Here is a 22,680-nt window from a genome sequence, read left to right on the forward strand (position 1 = left end):
TTGGATGTGGTATTTCACCAGGAGGGTGGTGAAGCACTGAAACGGGTTACCTAGGGACATGCATCTGACGAAATGGGTATTCACCCACAAAAGCTCATGCTCCAAAATGTCTGTTAGTCTATAAGGTGCCACAGGATTCTTTGCTGCTTCTAGGGAGGTGGTGGAATTTAACACCATTAATTTGGGCTTGCATAGGGACTGGGAGTGGCTGGCTCACTACAAAAGCAACTTTCCCTCTTTTGGTATTGACACCTCCTCATCAATTATTTGGAGTGGACCATAGAATCATAGAATATTAGGGTTGGAAGAGACTTCAGGAGGTCATCTAGTCCAATCCCCTGCTCAAAGCAGGACCAACACCAACTAAATTATCCCAGCCAGGGCTTTGTCAAGCCAGGCCTTAAAAACCTCTAAGGATGGAGATTTCACCACCTCCCTAGGTAACCCATTCCAGTGCTTCACCACCCACAGTGATCACTTTGTGAAAAGTGTTCACCCACAGGTGATAAGGTGGTTTTGTCTTTTATCAGTTTCTTAGGTGAATTCATTGGAGAGCATAGTGACTGGTTTCACTTACATATCAGGGCAGTTAACACACTGGATGAGGTACACCACATGTTGTGATAGGCATGTATAGGATTCATGGCTCTCTCACTAACAGAAGGTGGTCCAATAAAATATATTACTTCACCCACCTTGTCTCTCTAATAACCTGGGACCAACAAAAGTACGACGACACTGATTTGCTAAGGTCATTTTGATATTACCTACATTTTTCAGAGATGTCCTTTAGCAGGACATTTCAAAACTGATTTTTCACTCCAATTTGGGATGAAAGAAAGTTTCAAAGTGTTAGAATTTCCTGCAGAATGGAAATTCTGTGTTTTGACCCGCTCTAGTAGAGCCCATGGGGTAGGAGAGAGGGAGAGTGATGGTTCTCAGATTCCAGGTTAAACACTATGCAGACCAACATCTGTCCCAGGAGATCACTAGGAAACCAGTGGTGTTCCTTGGCAGCAGAGGTATTTATTCCCAGCAGTCACACCCTGCACCAGCTGGCATTTGGAGTGGTTTATAGGTGTTGCCCTGGTAGAGTACATTACAACATAGGTGCTAGAACTAGGGGTGAGGGGGTGCTGCCGCACCCCAATCCTGAAGTGGTTTCCATTATATAGAGGGTTCACCGTTTGGTTCAATGGCTCTCCGCACCACCACTACAAAAATTGTTCCAGCATCCCTGCATTAACTCACAGAATCATTAAAGGTGTAGAAGGTCTAAGACTAGCAAACCTCAACTGTAGGGAGACACAGTGATATAACAAAGCCACTCTGACTCCCAACCAAGGAACTAGAGTGCAGAGGCAGCTGTGACGGCACATATGGGTTTTATGGGCTGCCAGCAGCAAGGCAGGCATTCTAAAGCAGTGGTTCTCAAACTTTTGGACTGATGACCCCTTTCACATAGCCAGCCTCTGAGTGCAACCCCCCTTATTAATTAAAAACACTTTTTATATATTTAACACCATTATAAATGCTGGAGGCAAAGCGTGGTTTAGGATAGAGGATGACAGCTCGCAACCCCCCATGTAATAACCTCATGACCCCCTGAGGGGTCCTGACCCCCAGTTTGAGAACCTCTGTTCTAAAGGTTAATGGGAAAGGGAGTATGTCCTGAGATTTCTGCCACTTGCCACCTGGCCTTGTTAGGCCTCTCACTCCTGAAAACCTCTGAAATCCCAAAAGAGAGCCATTTCTTCATTGCTCTTTCATACAGCAGTGAGGTTTGTGTTCTTGTATGTGCTCTGCTGATCACACTATGAGAAATGCAGCTGTAGGTGATGCTACACTGTGGAGTCAGGTAGGCTAAGCAGCAGTTTTGATAAATCTCTTTTAGGTACATGACCATATAGCATCATCTTGGAACTTCCTGGCAATAACAGTGTCTTTCGTGTAGGGTGACCAGACAGCAAGTGTGAAAAATTGAGATGGAGGTGGGGAGTAATAGGAGCATATATAAGAAAAAGACACAAAAATTGGGACTGTCCCTATGAAATTGGGACATCTGGTCACCCTACTTTTGTGGGAACCAAAGCCGTGATGGCTCTCTGCTCACAGATTGCACCTACACTGCTCTCTGGTGGAGGGATGCAGAAGTAAAGGAATGAAATGAATTCTGCATGCAAAAAAAAAATAAAAAAAATCTGTACTCTCCCCAGAGGTCAGTTTTGAGCAACTCAAACAGTAAATAACTGCTTTATTGAGACATGTACAACAGCAGAGACAGACAGAAGAAACTAGTCATCTCTGTAAGCAAAGGGAACTTTGTTTTCTGTAAGTGTAAGGGACAAGCCCATGACAGCTACAAACAGTCAGCAACAGGGGAAATATACATTATGCATATTTCCTGTTTTTGTCCTATAGGAAGCTCACGCTTCCCTTTCTATTTCTACCTGGAAAGAGAGAAACATTGTTTATTCCTTTTAGACATTAAGACTGGATTTTCAGCTGTCCTTGGCCAATTTCTAAAATGGCACCTGCAAGTGTTGTGCACTCACTTGTTTGCATATTCAAAAGCCACACAGGGGAGCACAGGGAGGCTGGATGGAACTGTCTAGCTTTGCTAAGAGACAGCGAGAGGAAACAGGACTATAATCTAAGAATTTCTGAACGGTGCAAGCAGCTGAGGACGATGCAGGGGTTATAGAGTGTGATACCTTAGGAGAGATGGAATGTAATGGAGAAAAGTATTTGTTGACTTTTCTAGAGTGCTACTCATCACTATAGTATCTGAGCATGCCACTGATCATTTAATTATTTATCCACAGTGGGACAGCTTTAACAGGAGAGACTGAAAGTGCCCCATGTCAGCCTAGCCCATAGCTCAGTGGTTAGAGCACCCTCCTAAGTGGAGGGAAACCTGTGTTCAAAATCTTTCTCCCCTAAGAAGGAACTGAACCTGGGTACCACACATCCCAGATGAGTGTGCTAACCACTGAGATAAAAGACATACTGTGGGCACTGCTGTCACGACCTCCTTCTCTGGCAGCTGGATTTTGAATGGGGCCTGATCCAGCAACCAGCTTCAGCCTGGATCAGACCCCACACGGAGAATAGGCAGCCAAACACCTCTCTTCCCTCTCTTCATGAATCACTCTCAGGCTTAGGCAGGAGACAGGTGTCCAGGCACATGCACAGAAACAGACTCCTAGGCACCAAGGGAACTTTTAGCCTGAACATATAGGCTCTGAGTGCCTTTAGCACCAACAGAGATTGACAGGAGTTTTGTGCATCGCAGTGGAGCCTAAAACTGGGAGTTAAGCACCTAAGTACCCTTCTGAATCTAGTCCTAAGTGACTTGCCCAAGATCACACACAAAGCCTGTGGCAGAGCCAAGATTTGAACCTGACTGTCCTGAGTCCCTAATTATACAGGATACTTTTGAAATTTGTCCCTAAAGATGTGCAGTAGAAGGGTAAACTGTGGAGATATAACAGTAACCTTGTAGGAAATATAACCAGCCCTTACAGAGGAGTAGAAGTTTTCCAGCAAATAATAAATTCACTTAAAAATGCATTTTCCAGGGCACTGAAACTATTCACAAATTCACACCAAATCCAGCAAATATTTTTGTGCAAAACTTTTTTTTCTTCAAAAAAGGTTGAAATGTTTTGTTTGACCATTTCAAAACTAGAAGTTTTGACTTCATTTTAAAATGGTTTTGCTTAGAATTTTAAACAAATAGGAGGTGAAAAACACCCCCAAACAACTGAAAACTAAATAAAAAACCGAAGAGGGGGAAAAAGAAAAAAAAAAGAAAAAGCTTTGGGGTCAAAGAAAAGATTCATCTGACCCAAAACAATTTACTTTTTGTTTTTTCATTTCAGCCTCCAAACCAGTTATTGTTTTTTCAAGGCAAAACTTGAACTGAAAAATCAGTTATTCACTCAGCTCTACCAGCTCAGGTTTCCAGTGTCCTGAGAGTGCTGAAGAGGTGAGATAATTGAAGGAGCAGCGTGAGTAGGCTCCACTAGGGGTCAGTCCCTCCCATCCATTGCCTCTTGTTCAGAAGGAAAGGAGCTAAGAAGGTTGGACATGGAAGGTGAAAAAAGCAAGTAGGAGATACTATGAACAGTGCAAGCCAAAAAGGGCTGCAATGTAGAAAAAAAGGAAAATGGAACTGGCAATGCAGCTTTGACCAGGTACTCATACGGAATATGTTAAGGTAAATTATGAGGAGCCCGTAGTTACTTAAATGGAAGTTATATTAGGCATTTTTAGGGTGATCATGTTATTTCTACCCTTCTTCTGTAGATAGCTTCTGAACACTGGCCATACCAATGACACTACCAAGATAAAAGATCACATCCCATTACAAACTTAGGGCCAAAGTGATTTCAATGGAGGTACACCAGCAAAGATTATGGCTCCTTAGTCTTAATTCTGCCTTTTTTGTACACAAATTTCTTGAGGTTTGTTCCTTTGTTTGTCATAGGGAAGCCTGGAGTCTATCTTACTGGTAAGCATAGCTGTGATTTCTAAGACAACTTAATCACCTGCAGGCATTCTGTGTAAACTGCACAGTTGCATCTAACATTAATGGCTTACCTTCATGGAGGTAACTTCTCGGTTCGCTAGCTCTAAGCATATTGACCGGAGACTCAGCAATATCTGCTCGTTCCTCAGCCCCCTCCAGCTCATGCTGTACTTTCCTAAATTTGAAGAGGTGAACATTGACTTGTGCATCCTGTAACCAAAACACAAAAGGAACTATAAGCCCAAGGAGAAGTGACATCCTGGGATCCAGTATCAGAGCTGAAGTGGGCATCTCAGCAAATTGTAAATGAAAGTTTGTTCCTGTTAAATGACACACAGACTCCTCAACTTGTCTCTTGTAGGATTTGACTTTCAACTGAAATTTATCCACCAAGTCCTGTAACCTCAGCACATTCTTTTTGTCCTCTTCACCCTATTGAAAAGAGACCACGCCAGGTTACCTTTACGCTTTTGATGAGAAAAAAACACTTCAGGTGGATTTTCACTTTTGCACCTGCCTTGATGCGCCGTTCATATTGCCGAATGCCCTCGTTTCAGTTCTCCTTCCAGCTCGAACTCAAGCTCTTGGATCTAGGGAAGTAATTGAGAAATTAGGCACCAACTCTACTACAGGAGGCAGAGGTTGAAATTATATTCTTCACCACCAGCCTTCAGCTCCAGCTTCTGAAGCTGCTTCTTGCCACCCTTCAGTGCCAGCTGCTCTGCCTCCTCCAGACAGAGCTACAGATCCTTCACCATCTGGTCCAGGTTCTTCTTCATCCTCTCCAGGTGAGTTTTGGTGTCCTGCTCCTTCTTCAGCTCCTCTGCCATCATGGCTTCCTTGAAAGGTAAGCCACACAATGAACTCAGTATGGGACTCGGACAAACAGATTCAAAGATATGGCAGTCTGAGGGGTTGCTTACGACTCCAGCCACAGGATTCCTGTTACCTTATTAGCTGCTTGCTGAATGCTTATTATTATCCCACCTGCAATGGGATAGAGCAGGGATGCTACAGTCCCGATAATGGAAGCAAGGCATTTGCACAATCAGACGGACTCTACTCACGGGTGTCTTGTATATGTCAATATGTGTGTGTACTGTATATGTGCATACATTGTTTATGCAGAGACACGGACAACTTTTGTGGTTACCTCTGAGGTTGTGGAAAAGATTTAAAACAATATAAATGTTATTTAAAACAAAACTAGCGTGTGTGCAGCCTAGCATTTTGGTCTCCAAAGCTCAGACTATCCCCAGGGAAATTCAGGGAATATATCATAATGGGCCCTAGTGAGCAGTACAGCTACACTTGAAAAGAACTGACTCTAAAGTTACAAAGTACAATGCAAAATTCCATGAAGTTCTGAGCTGTACGTGTAGGAATGGCTGTGCCTCACACAAGTGCTAGGTCAATAATTGCACACCTAAGCTCCACACGCCCACTAACTTCAGAACAAGGGCTAGCTGCTTAGGAGTTTCACCAGCAGAGCTTAGCTGAACAGGTATATTAGCTGCCTAAGGAGGTGATGCTAGCTGCATATGGACAGGGCGTATTACGTAAGCTGTGCAAGGCAACTAGTTCTGGGGGAATGTGATGGCCATTGTTAGGTACACAATACAAAGTGAAAAAGTTAGCTGAACATTTAACCTGTGTGATAGACGCAGGCCAGCTGAGTACAGCAGAGTAGTAGAAGGGAGATATACTGGCCATGGATAAGCAGTTTTCTGTTCCTTGAGTGACCAGAGCAGGGGCTGCACTGGAGTAATCAGGAAACTGCTAGAACCAATTAAGACACTTGGAGCCAATTAAGAACATACTAGAACCAATTATGGCAGGCAAACTAATCAGGACACTTGATTTGAAAAGGACTTCCCATCAGTTAGTGAGGAGGCTGTGAGAAGGTGTGCTGCTGGAGGACTGAAGAGTACAAACGTGATCAGGCTTCAGGAGGAAGATGCTGCAGTGAGGATAAAGAAGGTGCTGGGGGGAGGCCATGGGTAAGTTGCCCTGGGAGTTGTAGCTGACATACAGCTGATACAGGAGACATTATAGACAGCTGCTGTCCAAAGGGCCCTGGGCTGGAACCCGGTGTAGAGAGTGGGCCCAGGTTCCCCCCATCCCCGATCAGACACAGGAGGAATTGACCTGGTCTGTGAACAACACCAGAAGGGAAGGTCTAATTTGGAAAGGGATCTGGCCTGTCCCCGACACACTAGGTGGGACACAAAGACTACAGGGATTGTTCTCCCTTTCCCTCACGCTGGCCAGCGATGAAGTCAGCTGAATGAACGGCAGGTCTGAGCCTCTAGCAGAAGTGGCCAAACTGAGGGCTGCCGTGAACCCCTGAGGCAAGCAAATCAGCCAAAAAGCGCAGGACCCACCAAAGCAGAGGAGGAACTTTGTCGCACCTGCTATTCTGTGAAGCCACAAGGGACCATTATTTCTAAATTGTGAAATTTTTTTACCTCCTTTCTTCTGAGTTTTTTTCCTTATGAATTGAATCCAAGTATCAGCAACATTCACTGACTGCCCTTGGAGATGTTATGAGTTTCCAGACTAATACGTTGGCCTTAGCTATGTTTTTAACAATATTTATGATTTAACTTCTCTTTTGCAACTAAACACAAATTGTTCCTTAGTGGTATGTATTATTCTGTAAAACATCAGTAACCTCTCCCTGCACTTATTACACAGGAACACTTACATTGATCTGTGAACCTGTGGGCTCAGTACAGGTACTTAATCTGGGTTTTATTTCTTACACAGTCACACAAATTGGAGGTAATTGTTCCATTCTACTCAGCACCAGTGAGGCCTCAACTGGAGTTCTGTGTCCAGCTTTGGGCACTACACTAAGAAAAATATGAGCAAATTGGAAGGAGTCCAGAAGAGAGCAACAAAAATGATGAAAGGTTTCGAAAACATGACTTGTGAGGAAAGGTTGAAAGGGAGTCTTGAATTTAATCTAGAGAAGAGAAGGCTGAGGGAGGATATGATGACAGCCTTCAAACTGATAAAAGGTTGTAAAGAAGATGATGATCAGTTGTTCTCCATGTCCACAGACGGCAGAAAAAGAAATAATGGGCTTAGTTTGTCACAAGGGAGATTCAGGTTGGATAGTAGGGAAACTTTCTAACCATAAGGATAGTACGTTCTAGAACAGGTTACCTAGTGAGGTTGTGGAATCTCTGTCACTGGAGGTTTTTAAGAACAGGTTAGACAAACACCTATCAGGTATAGCCTAGGTTTACTTAATCTTTTCATTGGGGGTAACAGATTAAATGATTTCTTGAGTTCCCCACCAGCCCTTCATTTCTATGATTCTGTGAAACTGCTAAAGGCTGCATTGATCCCCGGCACACCAGCCCCACTGCCCCATATGACCCCCTGCATCTTTATACATGGCTGCAGACAGATCTCTCATCTAGACTCAGACACCACACACTATCTCACAGCACACAGGGAAAATGCTAAATGGTAAAAGAAATAAATTAAATGAAACATTTACATCTGTGATTGCCTTATTTGCCTTCTCTTCAGCATTTCTTGCCTCTTAAATGGCCTCCTCCACCTCACTTTGGATTTGGGCAATATCGGTTTCCAGTTTCTTCTTTGTATTCATAAGGATGGTGTTCTACAAGAGAGAGAGAGAGTGAAGTAGCTCTTGAGTCTCTGATCCTTTGTCCTGGGAAAAGATATGAAAAGATCCTGGAATTATTATTGGTTATTACTCGGTGTTTCTGTAGAACCAGGAATGTGTATAGCCCTGCAATGTGAGCTACCTGGGTATGCAGGAGCTGCACACGCTCAGTGGTGTCCATGAGCTCCTGTTCAGCCACTTTCCTGCTCCTCTCTGACTGTTCCAAAGCTGTCCTCAGCTCCTCAGTTTCACCCTGAATCAAGTTAGCTCTGCGCTCAGCCATGGCCACCTGCTCCTTTAGGTCGTCTTGGCCTCGGAGAGCATCATCCAAGTGCAGTTGCATGTCCTACATATAAAGAAGAGTTGATTTTGTTACTGAGCATGCTGGCTACTGTTTGTATGATTCATAAAAAAGTATCAGTTGGAGAGTTAAATCAAAGACCTTGAGCACTTCTTGGATGTTCTGGAAGTGCTTCTGTGCCTCTGCAGCCTGGGGGCTGGCATGGCTCAGCTGGATCTCCATTTCATTCAGATCCCCTTCCATCTTCTGCTTTAGCCTCAAGGCTTTGTTTCTGCTCTGTATTTCTGTATGGTATAAAGTGAAACTGAGCCAGAGAAAAGTGAGAAGCTCTAAAATGTAGCTCAAGTGACTGAGTGACTGTGTATCCCTTATACAGATACACATGGGAAAATAAAATAGATAAAGCTGCAGAATGTACAGCTAATACAGACTAGGGACATCAAAAGAGTTAGGACAAATGCCTCAGTGAAGCTTTAGATAGCTCCATCCTATCCACAGGCTGGAGGGAATTTTAATGATGGAGTCTGTTTATCCCACTAGTTTGACAACATTGTACTTCTTAATATTTGTTAGCATCACTTCTGCAACTTTCAAAAAGCTGAGTTGCTAGTGACATCAGGTCAGATTCTTGAGTACTGCTTTCTATTGCCAGGATTTCTGGCACCGCAGCAAGATACCTGATGGGCCAGTGGGCATGTAGACATTTTGGGGGTATGGACTGGACAGGAAAAATCTCAGTATTTCTAGGCTTCCATGGCACTGTATCCTGGCTACAGTAGGTCTTATGGCTAAGGGCCAGATTTTCAAAGGTATTTGGGTGCCTAACAATACAGATAATATAGAACAAACAATACAGAACCTAATAGGATTTTCAAAAAAGCCTATGTGCCTAACTCTCATTGAAGATCTAGCACTAAAGAATATAACTGAAAGCCAGGGTTTCTGCTTTATATTCCTGATTCTGTCCAGACTTGCTCTGTGACCTTGGGAGAGTTATTTTAACTTCTCTGCGTTAAAATGGGGCTCTGTAAGGGCTCTGAGATCCTTGTCCACAAATGGCATCAGAAGTGCAAAGTATTATACTGAATGTCTCTTATGTATTGTGCATTATCATTGTTCTAACAGGAATATGAAAAGGAAACAAGCCGCCCAAAGAAAACCACTTACGCTGTAAATTCTTGTTTTCTCGTTTGATTGTTTCAAGCTGATCCAAGGTTTCCTCATAGGCATTTTTCATTTTGAAAAGTTCTTTGCTTAGTGACCATGTTTCTTTTAAGGAAGCTTCCAGCTCAGACTGGCTCTCCTCATACTTTGCCTTCCACTCAGCCAGAACCTGAAAGACATCAAGATGGTTGATTAACTACCAGTGTTTAAAACTGTTGTTTACTTTGTTCATGTCTCCATATCATCTGAAACCCATTTTACTACATAGCCCCCTTCTGAAGGATCTACAGATGATTAGGCGCTTCTACAGCCCCAATTTTTTCTTGGGTGAGGTCTGTAGATTTGGGCCCTTGATAAGTTTAAAAGGTACCATTACTCATCTCAAATCTCATATGGCACCTTGTCAAAAAACCTCTGTTTCTCGTCAAGAGCAGCTGCCAGTGAATTTTCTCTCTCAACATCAATCATCAGGTTCTCCACTTCGTCTTGGAACCTCTGCTTAGTTTTTTCCAGAGAAGCACATTTAGAATTCACAGCTTCAGCTTGCTCCTCAGCTTCTTGCAGGCACTGAGCTACTTTTTTCCTTAAAGAAAGTAAATAATAATCAACTTATGTATTTAAGTACATGCTCTTCTAGCACTTTACCCTGCTTCTAAATCTTTACATCTGGATGCATGTCTTCACAAGAAACTGAAGCACCAGGGAAGCCCAACGATTAATCTGGTATTCTTTCTCCAATAGCAGCCAAAGTCAGAGGCCTTCTAGAATTAGACAGCTCCTGACGGTGACCCAGTAAGAGTGAAGAGAAGTGTAAAAGCCTCATAATGCACTTGCTTGTGCAATATTATAACGCAGGTGCAAATTTCATTTTGAGTATATCTAGCGAAGAAATTATGACCTAAAACATGAGGACTGATAGTCTTTGTAATAGCTTTGATAGCTAGTGGAACTGCTATTCCTATATATTTACAAGTTTAATTTGTTTTCTAAACTTACTAAACAGTTGTCCTGAGACCAGGCAGAATTAAGGAAGTCTCTGTGCTATTCCAGTGTCATTGTTCTTTTCAGGGCAGTCATTGTGAAAATAAAAAACACTAGAAATTTGGTCCTAACTGTATGTGATATCGCTTGGTCTGTGCAGTTAATAAATTGATTCAATATCAAATGCATTGTTGTTCCCATTACAATAAATGATTAAGTTATTTGAATTACAGAAGATTCATGAAATCTCAGGTGAAATGATGCAGTGTCTTACAGTAAGAGGCTCTATATTTAGTCCAATAGATACTAGAGAAAATTTGGACACTTCCAGCCCTCCCACCACCCCAGCACATACGTGGCCTCTTCCAGTTCCTCTGTGTGCCGAATGGCATCTGTCTCGTATTTGATTCTCCACTGGGCAACTTCACTGTTGCAGGGCATGTTGCAGCTCACCCTTGGCTTCCTGCTCCTCCTCATATTGCTTGTGGAGCAAGTCACAGTCATGGCAAGTGGACTGCAAGGCGTGGGCCAGTGCATTCTTAGCCTACAAATTGAACAAAATACTATCAACTTGTAACTGACTGCACCTGGGCCATGGACAGCGAATGAACTCAGATCCTCCCACACTCAAAGCATGTGCCTCTAGTGCTTCAGCAAAAGACTAAGTCCCCTAGCTCAGTGGTTCTCAACCAAGGGTACATGTACTCTTGAGGATACACAGCGGTCTTCCGGGGGTACATCAACTCATCTAGATATCTGCCTAGTTTTACAACAGGTTACATGAAAATCACTAGCGAAGTCAGTACAAACTAAAATTTCATACAATGACGTGTTTATACTGCTCTGCATACTATACATTTACATGTAAGTACAATATTTATATTCCAATTGATTTATTTTACAATTACATGGTAAAAATGAGAAAGAAGCAATTTTTCAGTAATAATGTGCTGTGACACTTTTATGTCTGAAGGAGTATGGCAGAAAGAGATCTAGGGGTCATAGTGGACCACAAGCTAAATATGAGTCAACAGTGTGATACTGTTGTAAAAAAAGCAAACATGAATCTGGGATGCATTAACAGGTGTGTTGTAAACAAGACACGAGAAGTCATTCTTCCGCTCTACTCTGCACTGGTTAGGCCTCAACTGGAGTATTGTGTCCAGTTCTGGGCACCGCATTTCAAGAAAGATGTGGAGAAACTGGAGAGGGTCCAGAGAAGAGCAACAAGAATGATTAAAGGTCTTGAGAACATGACCTATGAAGGAAGGCTGAAAGAATTGGGTTTATTTAGTTTGGAAAGGGGGACATGATAGCAGTTTTCAGGTATCTAAAAGGGTGTCATCAGGAGGAGGGAGAAAACTTGTTCACCTTAGCCTCCAGTGATAGAACAAGAAGCAATGGGCTTAAACTCCAGCAAGGGAGATTTAGGTTGGACATTAGGAAAAAGTTCCTAATTGTCAGGGTAGTTAAACACTGGAATAGATTGCCTAGGGAAGTTGTGGAATCTCCATCTCTGGAGATATTTAAGAGTAGGTTAGATAAATGTCTATTAGGGATGGTCTAGACAGTATTTGGTCCTGCCATGAGGGCAGGGGACTGGACTCGATGACCTCTCGAGGTCCCTTCCAGTCCTAGAGTCTATGAATCTATGAATTTATAGACATGTAGTTTTTAAGTGACATGAACGTGGGGGTATGCAAGACAAATCAGACCCCTGAAAGGGGTACAGTAGGCTGGAAAGGTTGAGAGCCACTGCCATACCTATTGCTGACTCATGAATCTCTTATGTGGACTGACCACTAGGAGAAGACAAAGATGAGTGCTCCGTGTTATGGGTTGTATATCTCTCTGACTGGAAATGCTCGACACTAGGAGGTTACAGATCAACAATTTTAAGACTAAGATCCAGGGGACAAGTTACCTACAACTGAAATTAATTTTAGTGGGTCACCATCAGAGACCTTCTAGAATTAGACGGGACTCCTGTTAAACTATGAACATTCTATTCTTTACTGTGTATATCTCTCCAGAATGACAATATATGGTATTAAGATTTAAGCTTCAGTGCTTATAATGCATCAATGCTGCATTTAAAAGATGAAGATTTAGATTCAATGCTGTTTCAAATCTAGAATATAAAATGTTTTCTTAATGAAATCAGGTCCAATATTTCCTTAGAGTTTAGCATCCACTCAACAGTTATTAATACCTTGGTCTCTTCCTCTAGCTGCCTCCTCAGTTCCTCTGGTTGCTGAGTAAGGGCCTGCTTGCTTCTGGATAGCTGGAACAATATGCTTTCCTTTTCCTCTAGCTGACCACTCAGTTCACCTGTTACCAGCGAAGATACATTTCTATCACTTCTTGTTTTAAACAGCTTGAAAGCCATCATCTAATAGGAAAAATAGCTAGCATTAATGAGAAATTCCATACCTGCTCCAGGTCCAGGTTAAAGAGAAATCCTAGAATCTGTTAGTGCATACACTAAATGCCCTGCCTTTCACAGACACACAGATCCAATGGGACATGCCATTTCTTTCATCATTCTACACAGTTCATTTACCCAGGACAAAAATACTTTCTGGAGTTAGCATTGGATGTTTCCAGTGTCATTCATGAACCCTCTACGTTGGGTAGATTTCTGGCAAGGCAAGTAGTTTTCTGCTCTGTGGGGTGCAGGCTTTGGGAGGGAGTTTGGGTGCAGTAGAGGGCTCAGGTCTGGGGCAGGACTGCAGTAGTGGGTGAGGGGTGTGGGCTCCGTCCAGGAGGTGCTTACCTCAGGTGCCTCCCGGGGAGCAGTTCAGCAGGACTAAGGCAGGCTCCCTGCCTTCCCTGGACCTATGCCACTCTCGGAAGTGGCCAGCAAATCCCTATGGCCCCTGAGGGGAGACAGGGGGTTCTGCGTGCTGCCCCTGCCCACAGGCATCACCCCCGCAGCTCCCATTGGCTGCAGTTCCTGGCCAATAGGAGCTGTGGAGTCGGTGCTTGGGGCAGCACATAGACCCCCCACCCTCCCTTCCACCCCCAGGGCCACAGGGATGTGCTGGTCACTTCTGGGAGTGGTGTGGGTCTAGGTCAGGCAGGGAGCCTGCCTTAGCCCTGCTGCGCTGCCAGACTTTTAGCACCTAAAATTTCCCAGTTTGGTTTCAGTAGCCTCTGGGCGATAGAGCCTGATTCCAGGAAACTCTTGCGAAACCAGGAGAGTTGGCAATCCTAGTCCTCTGTTGAGGCAGATATTTCAAATAATGTCTAGGATTTTTGCAGAGCAGACACTGCAGCTCAGAAAAAGCCCAGATTGGTCCACTTCCTGATAGGTCCCATCCCTGCATCCACAGTTGATTGGTCCATTCCCCTGCAGCCACAGCTGCCAGATCCCGCCCACCCAGGCCCTGGAACCCAGCCCTAGGGAGGTGGGCAGAGGAATGCGCTGACTGATGGCTGTTGCTGAATCCTGAGCTTCCACCAGCCCCCTGCCACCACAATTGGGAGCAACACTGCCTCCCACCTCCAGTGAGTACCCCACCACAAGTACCCCTTACAGCACCCCCATGTGTACCTCCCCAGATTCCACCCTCCCCTCCCCCACCCCCTAGCCTGGCAGTGTACTTGTTAGGGTATGCGGTAACCCTATGGACTGTGTGTGCTGCATCCCCTCCTATCTCCTACATGCCACCTGGACAGGAAATGAGCCATCCCACTAAGCAGCTGTGCATACACCAACCTAGGGAAGCAGGGACTGAGCAGGACTTTCCCTGCAATTGCTGGTTCCAGCTGTCAGGGCCACTGTGGGGCCAGTCACCAGAGCTGAGAGCAGGGTGATTGTGCTTCTGTGCTCTGAATGCTAAACCTTCTGGAGCCCAGGCAGCATGGAGGATGAGCAGGCTGGCTGGAATGTAGAGGTGTCATGGTATGCCCCTGCACTCTGAACCTTAGCGTCCAAAAGACGGGGTACCAGCATGAACCCCCCTAAGCTTAATTACCAACTTAGATCTTGTAGTGCTGCCACCAACCAGGACTTGCAGTGCCTGATACACTGTGGTCCCCCCAAAACCTTCCCAGGGGACCCCAAGACCCAGACCCCCTGGATCTTAACACAAGGAAAGTAAACCCTTTCCCCACCGTTGCCTCGCCCAGGCTTCCCCTCCCTGGTTTACCCTGGAAAATCACTGTGATTCAAACTCCTTGAATCTTAAAACAGAGAGGAATTCACCTTCCCCCCCTTCTTCACTCCCCCTCCCAGACTCTCCCTGAGAGAGAGACAGTAATCTTAACACAGAGAGAAATCAGGCTTTTCCTACCCCCTTCTCTCTTTCCTCCCACCAATTCCCTGGTGAGTGCAGACTCCCTCCCCTGGGGTCTTACACAAGATAAGCCAAAAATCAATCAGGTTCTAAAAAAGAAAAAGCTTTTAATAAAAGAAAGAAAAAAAGTAAAAGTTGTCTCTGTAAAATCAAGATGGAAAATGTTACAGGGTCTTTCAGCTTATAGACATCAGGGAGAGTCCTCCCCCCAGCACAAATACAAGTTGCAACAGAGATACAATTCTTCCAGCAAAATACACATTTGCAAATAAAAAAAAACAATCAAAAAGACTAAACCGCCTTCCTAACTGGTACTTACTAAATAGAACAGAAGGGACTGTTTCAGAAATTTGGAGATATCTGCTTACATGTCTGGTCCCTCTCAGAACCCAGACAGAACAACAAAAAAAACCCAGAAAGCACAAACAAAGGCTTCCGTCCACCGAGATTTGAAGGTATCTTGTCTCCTGATTGGTCCTCTGGTCAGGTGTTAGCCAGGTTTACCGGACTTGTTAACCCTTTACTATCTGTTTATGACAAGAGTGGTGAAGGAGTTCTGGGGTGGGTGGGAAGAGATGCAGGGAGAGGGAGCGATACAAACTTGGTGGGGGTGGATAGGGGATGTGGACGGAGAAGAATAGATGAGAGGGGGAATAGGCACACATGGGAGAGACACGCAAGAGCTGAGGGCGGGATAGGATAGGACCAGAGCGGGGTAACATGGACAGGAGCTAGGGACAGGCAGGAGCAGAGGGGAGAGAGCAGGAGGAATTGGGCGGGGGGAGCTAGGTGGAGATAGCAGCAGGGGAGGGGAAGAGGCAGGGACTGGAAGGGGGATCGGAGCAGAAGGGAGCAGGTAGAGGCTTGGGGGGGCAGAGACACAAGGCTTGGTAACCACTAGAGAACACTCCCCTCTAGATCTGAACTAGTCTTCAATTATGTGATCAAATGCTGGTTCCCTGGATGTGGAGCCAAACATAAGCAGCAAGTCCTGAATGATACCCGCAGTGACAGAGCTTAGAGAGTTCTGCCGGCTCTCTACAGTCCTCTTTGACTTCCTGGAGTCCCTTCACACATGGCCAGCATGGAAACCCCAGGCAGATGGCTAAGCCCTACTCAAGGTGCAGCTAATGCTGGCCAGGCCTGGGCTAGGGCTGAGTCATAGAGGGCCAAGGCTTGTGTAACAGAGTCTGCCATTACAAATAGGCAGCGGAGATTCAACAGCTGATGAAAGAACAAGAGAATCCTCCCTGCCTGCTCCCTCATCCTACCACACCCCACCTCCCCTGCAGGCAGGAGGGCTCCATGCCTGGCTTCCATTGAGGGCAGTGGGTATGGGGCACCAGAAGGGACCTTGCAAGCAGCTTTCTCCTCTAGCACAAGAAGGGAGCTGGCCCCTGGGATGGGAGTGCAACGTGCCTCCCACCAAAAATGGAAAACAAGAGAAAATCAGGGATCAAGGCTCCAAAACACCTTTTCTCAATTAGTTATTCATGAAAAAATCTACATTCAGAAATCCACAGTTCAAATTAAATTAAAATAAATCCAAATATGTTAAACTATGGAAAGACACAGGTAAGGTATCCAAATAGCCTTAATTCTGCCTTGTAATGATGTGTTGTAATAACCATATGGTTATGATTAAGGCATTTTAGTGTTTATGGTCCCAACTAGATTTAATTGATTTTTAAACACATATTAGATTGTTTTCCGAGTTATTTATTTTTCTCCTCAGGATGATGGCACTACAGGGCAGAGTTAAGATCTTCTGTATAACAGAGCACATCCTACGTGTAGGCAATGAAGTCACATAAGGGTTGGCAAGGAAATAAAGACGACTGGAAATTTATCAGTACCAGAAGTAGGAGACCCCAAAGAATAACTTCACAGATGGAAGTATGGAATCACTACTGGGAGCTGAGCAAGACACCTGAGGAGAACAAGCTGCAAGAACCAACTGGAGGAAAGGACCTACAGATAGTGCAGGAAGGAACTGAGAACTGCTGCTCTGTTTAAACCAGACTGACCTTGGACAAGCCCAAGACAGCATTCACAACTGGCCAAAGACAGACAGACAATTTTCACTGGGGACTCCATGCTAAGAAAAATGGACAGACCATTCTGCAAGGAGCAGAAGGACTAGAGTCCAAGGTGAGCAGGACCTTGACAGTGTTCAAATGACACTGTGACAGAGTATGTGTTCCCTATGTTCACACCTTACACACTATTGTTACAAGGCATGTCTTGTCAGGGATCATTTAAAAACTCATAATTTGCTGATCACTATCACAGCAAAATGCACGTATCAGCGTTACATGTGAAGTTATACACACAAGCTGAAATCATGACTAAAGTATGTTTTCCAGATAAGTCTGGGGAGTGGGCAAACCCATTCCTCAGAGACATAGGGCAATCTGATGCCTCAGCCGGGTGTCAACAAGGTTAATGGACCATTACCAGCTAAGTGGCCATTATTTGGCTGGAAAGGGGGCAGGGTAAAAATCTACATCTTCTCAAGGGAACAGTATGGAACTTCCTTCCACACAGACAGCCTGTCGCCTTGCTCCCAGCTAGAAATCCTTCTCAAACGGTGGGGAGTAGGACTATAAAAAGAAGGGACAGACATCCCTCTCTCTCTCTCCCTGCCCTTCACATTCACTGCACCTGTGGAGACAACGGCTCAGATAAACCTTTTCTCAACTAGTTATTCATGAAAAATCTACATTCAGAAATCCATAGTTAAGATTAAATTAAAATAAATCCAAACATGTTAAACTATGGAAATGCACCGGTAAGGCAACCATTGGACTCATGGGGAAGGGTCCTGACCAAAAGAGCTTGGTTAGTAAGACTGCTGAAAGCATGTGGTGAAAAAACTTTGCATTGAATCTAACATAAGTTAACATAAGTTAATCTAACATAAATTAATCATCAATTCACATTTTATCTTTATTCTTTTGCAACCATTTCTGACTGGATTATTACTTGTATTCACTTAAAATCTTTCTCTTTTTGTAATTAGTACATTTGTTGTATTGTTTTATCTAATCCTGCATGTTCAAGTTGAAGTGTCTGAATAACTCCATTTGGGGTGACAAGTTGTGTGCATATTATACCCGTCAAGGAATAATGCGCTCAATATATCTGTACTGTCCAGGAGAGGGCTGGGCAGTACAGGACATATATTTCTGGGGGGAAAGCTGGGACTAGGAGCGTGTTGGGGATCACCCTGTGGTAATCTTTAAGGCTAGTAAGAGCAAAGGTGTGACTAGCTGCAGCACACACAGACATGGCTGGGGTGATTTACATGCTGGAGGGTATTCCATGGAAGTTCCCTCCATTTTATACTAGTCTAAAGTAGGCCACAATGGAGGAAAGGTGAAAGAGCCCCCTCAGTCTGATCTAACAGCCAGAATCTGTATTTCTGTGAGTGGATTTTAGCCGGCAGAGCAGCTGTTTAACACTTTGTCCAATACAAAATGAGAGAGTATGAATCGAGCACATCTGAAAATTATGATCACTGTGATCTGATAAACATGCATTTTGTGAAAATGCAATTTTAAAAGATGATTTTTCAATAATGATCATTACAATGATACATAAATAAGGGGCACTCCTAAGAGACTCCAATAACAACTGAGGCTAGTCAGGAGCTCTCCTCACCCAAGCAGATTCCCAGCAGTGCTCAGTTTTCAATAAGAGTAAAATCAAGTTACAGCATTCCCTGGGCCTGGCCAGTCAAAGGCCAGATTTTCAAAGGAGCTCAGCACCAGCTGAAAATCTGGCCACTTTAGTTAGGTGACTAAATGGATGCTAAGCACTGCTGAAAATCTGACCCTAGACACAGAGCGAGATGTCAGTCACATAAAAGTCAAGGATTCTGCCCAAAGGGGCTTTCTCAAGGTAAAAGTGGATAATTCTCTAATTATGATTGCAAAAAATATTGCAGTCTCAGTAATAATCTTTCTATTCCCAGTTTATCAGGGAAGCACATTTAACTGTAATTACAGAGCACCATGAAGCTGACAATTATTACTATCCAGGTGTCCCATAGCATAGCTTGCACTGCAGAAGACATGTCCATGAAAAAGACTCACACATCCATAGCGCACCTTGTGCAGACCTGGAGCAATGCTTCTCACTGTGTCACTGCATCAACATTCAGCCCATATTACCAGCTAAGGACGTGAAGAACTGATTGAAAAATAACTTTTGGTCAGTTAATTCGACATTCCCTGCCTCTTTTGGTTTTCTCTTCACTTAATTTGCATTCTGCAATTCTATTGGTTGAAATGAGCCAGTGGAGTGAGGTCCATGCAAGAGGTCCCATTGACAGATTACTTGCCCTGCTGGGGCCCCATGCCTGGGTGTGCCCTAGCATAGCACTGAGCTGAGGGCTGGGTCAGAGGAGGCTTAAGACAACTTTGAAACTCCCAGGTTTCGGGGCTGGCCACGGGCTGCCTCAAGCTGGCGCTAAATTACATTTGACTGCAACTGTCCCAAGGGCCTGTTGTGGCAGCAAAAAACAGCCAGAGTGCAGCAGTGCTCTGGCTTTCCTCCTGCCCCAGCCATGCCAACATGCCCTCTACTCTCCTGCCTTCTTCTTCTCCCACCTTCACCCCAGTATGTGCCCTTCACTCCCATATCCCAAACACCAAGCCCCCTGCTAGCCCCACAGACCCTACAAACTTCCAAGTAATAGCCACAAGACCTTCTGCCCAGCACCACCAACCAAGAGAAACACGCGCTCCCTCTGTATGCGACACAAGAGGGCTCTTCATTCTGGCAAAGGGAAAACAAAAGCCAATGGATAGAAGTTGAAGTCAGCAAAGTGAAAACTGGAAATAAGAATCAAATTTGTAACAGTGAAGGGAAGTAATCACTGAGATTAATAATCAGAGGGTATGGGGGGAGGGGGAGGCTCCGTTAATGCACAAGTACAGGATCCAGGGTGAATGCAACAGCACTAGTGCAGCCAATGGCACGTCATGGCCCCAAGAGTGTGTGCCCAGGCAGGTTAGCATCCTGCCTCCTGAGGTCTGCTAGTGCTAGTTATCAGGAGCTGGGGAGTGCATGTGACTCCGTATGGGGAACGCAATACAGCCTGCTCGGCCAGGGCTTCCTCAGCCATTCTGCCCAGGGGCGGCACAACCCAGTGCACCCCTACAGGCACAGCGAAGAGCACAGTTGCTCTTTGGTTCTTTATCTTTCTGGGAGCAAATCTTTCAGTTCATTGTGCAATGAATGAGGCTGGATGGGTGCTGGATCATCTCATGATTGCCTCCTTTGTGACATGCACTGCTCTGTGCAAAGCTGAGAGGATGCAGCTCAGTGCTGAAGAGCAGTTTGCGTGCTGTATTCCACCCCCGTCACTGCAGAACTGCTCTCTTTTAAAGGTAATAGGCAAAGCAAAATCAAAGTTGGACAAAGTTTTTGTTTGTGAAGCATAAATGTTTGTGCTTCTTCCCAGCATGTTTTTTCATTGGAAACTGAGATACTGTCTACCCAGAAGCAGATTATATGGCACATAAGAGAACTTGTATGTTCATACAATCCGAAGGATGAAGGAACTGAAACCTGATTGGGGGCACACAGAAAACATTTGGGAGAAAAGCTCTTGGCTAAAGATCACACACCCCTGCTTCTTCATTCATAGCCTGAGAAAGTTCCCACCCTCCTGCTTTGCCCTCCAAAGAGACATCAATTAAAGACAAGGTTTGATGTTCCTATTACTTCTAAAGCTTAAAAAAAAATAGGCAGAAAAGATTTTTTTTAAAGAAACAAACAAACAAAAAAGGGCGAACCCAATTTCACCTGACACTTAGAGCACTCCTAAAGCACAAGGTCTGAAATTCTCCTGGGATCTATTCTGGAATACTCATAAAACTGTGTTTTCTCTTGTCCCTCTGAGCATACTGGCTCTGAGGACGCCCACCTGTGCTGTCCCTCTTAGTTTTGAGTGACTTGCAGACTCAAGCTAATTCTTGCATCTTATCATTGTCATTCCATTGGAGAAGCACCCTTTTTTAGCTCTTCATGCAGCATGCCAGGAATGTGTTGGGTGGGCAATTGCTCCTCAAGAAGACAAAAGGAGCAGTTTCTCATTCCTGCAACGTCTCTGTCATCTAATTGGCATGGCATAGGCCATATGTAGGATTGCTACAGTGCCAGCTCATCTTAAGAAACTGAATACAAATAAAACCTCACCAGTTCCAGTAAGCTTCCTTTTACAGACTAGTCTGCTAGTCTGGGTCCAGCAATCACTCACACTTCCTGTAGTTACTGTCCTTTGTTCCAGGTCCTTTCAGGTATCCTTGGAGGTGGAGAGACTATCTCTTTAGCCAGCTGAAGACAAAATGGAGGGGTCTCACAGGGGCTTAAATAGACTTTCTCTTGTGGGTGGAGACCTCTCCTCTGTCTTATGCAAAGTCCAGCTCCAAAATGGAGTTCTGGAGTCACCTGTGCAAGTCACATGTCCATGCATGACTCACCGTTTTTACAGGCTGAAGCCATTGCCCGCATGGTATCTTGAATGTCTCCAGGAAGACTTCTTATGTGGATTGGAGCATTCCAAAATGCATTGTTCCTTAAGTGCTTCTTGATTGGGCACTTAACTTTGCAAATTCCTTTCTCCAGCAACTGACTAAATGCTCTACTAAGGTTATTTAGAAATCAAGCCAGTACGTGGCCAATATTCATAACTTTGAATACAAAAATAATACATGCATACAAATAGGATTAAAGATTAACCTGTACATAGATATGTTACATGGCATATGTAGCCTAGAACATATTCCAGTTATGTCATATATATACACTCATGAGCATATTTCCATAAAGCCTTATGAAGTGCACCGTCACAGCTACATACTGGAGGGTGGACACAGCCTGCTTTTCATTGCAGTGTGTAGCTACAACTACACTGTGCACTGCCACAAGTGCTGTGCCGTTTAGATGTTGTCATACAGGATAACAGCATAACTTCCCCACCAGTTATTCCTGTAACTGCAGTGGTAGAAGTCTGTACTTTAGGTCTGAAAGTTGTGGTTTAAAACCTTGGCTGATGACCCATGGTGGGGAATACATATACAAGTCAGTGCGAGTGTACTGGAAGAACTACTGAAAGGATTTTATTGATATGGACAATATAAAAAGAGGTTTTGTCTGGGAGGTGGGTAAAGCAGTATTTAGGGGCCAGCTGATAAGTGGAGCCTTTCAATCCTAAAACAGAAGATAAAATTACAAGACATTCATAAAAGCAAAGATTCTAAAAATGGCAGCATCAGATAGTCTAGATTGGCAAACATTCCTAGCAGTAACTGTTCCTGCTAATACTATTAAGTGCCACTGTGTAACCTGAAGATCTTGACAAATCTTGTTAAAATACAGCACTGACGACCCCAAGGCCATTCAGTATTTTGTTTTCTGGAATCCTACAAAGGAGTTTGAGGGAATTAAAACATTTTGCTGGTTTTTAACAAGACCTGTGCTAACACAAACAATATTACTGCAAGTGTTTGCATTCCTTGTGTAACTAGGAATGCTGTGCGGCTAGAGTGGGCATAGTGAGCAATATAACCAATATTGATCTTTAAAAATGATTTTATATTGCAAAACATTATATTTAGAGGTGTGTGATGTTACATTCCATATTCTTTATGAAAATACACTTATGATATGGATATGACAACTGAGATATACTTTATGCAAGATGGCTCATGTATGACATCACTGGAAAGGTTATGATTTACTGAAT

At 44.1% G+C, this 22,680-nt stretch overlaps 1 protein-coding gene and 1 long non-coding RNA gene across 3 annotated transcripts in view; one reads left to right on the plus strand and one right to left on the minus strand.

Annotated features, from left to right (window-relative positions):
* Nucleotides 1-18,263, plus strand: part of LOC127032291 (uncharacterized) — a 32,326-nt gene extending 14,063 nt beyond the window's left edge. Inside the window, exon 3 of one of the 2 annotated variants that reach the window (XR_007768750.1) lies at nt 16,660-18,263. This is a non-coding gene — a long non-coding RNA (uncharacterized LOC127032291). Of the gene's footprint in view, nt 1-4,492; nt 4,588-16,659 lie in introns of those variants that run through there. The other variant, XR_007768751.1, reaches the window with a different exon arrangement.
* Nucleotides 1-22,680, minus strand: part of LOC127032228 (myosin-3) — a 65,399-nt gene that overhangs the window by 14,414 nt on the left and 28,305 nt on the right. The window contains 8 exon segments of the mRNA XM_050919345.1: nt 4,606-5,373; nt 8,046-8,171; nt 8,320-8,523; nt 8,620-9,811; nt 10,042-10,225; nt 10,979-11,056; nt 11,058-11,167; nt 12,836-13,015. Of these exon segments, the coding sequence (XP_050775302.1) occupies nt 9,572-9,811; nt 10,042-10,225; nt 10,979-11,056; nt 11,058-11,167; nt 12,836-13,015 (792 nt within the window). The 3' untranslated portion in view covers nt 4,606-5,373; nt 8,046-8,171; nt 8,320-8,523; nt 8,620-9,571.

This window comes from Gopherus flavomarginatus, chromosome 12 (genome assembly GCF_025201925.1).
Source record: "Gopherus flavomarginatus isolate rGopFla2 chromosome 12, rGopFla2.mat.asm, whole genome shotgun sequence".
NCBI classification, from domain to species: Eukaryota; Metazoa; Chordata; order Testudines; family Testudinidae; genus Gopherus; species Gopherus flavomarginatus.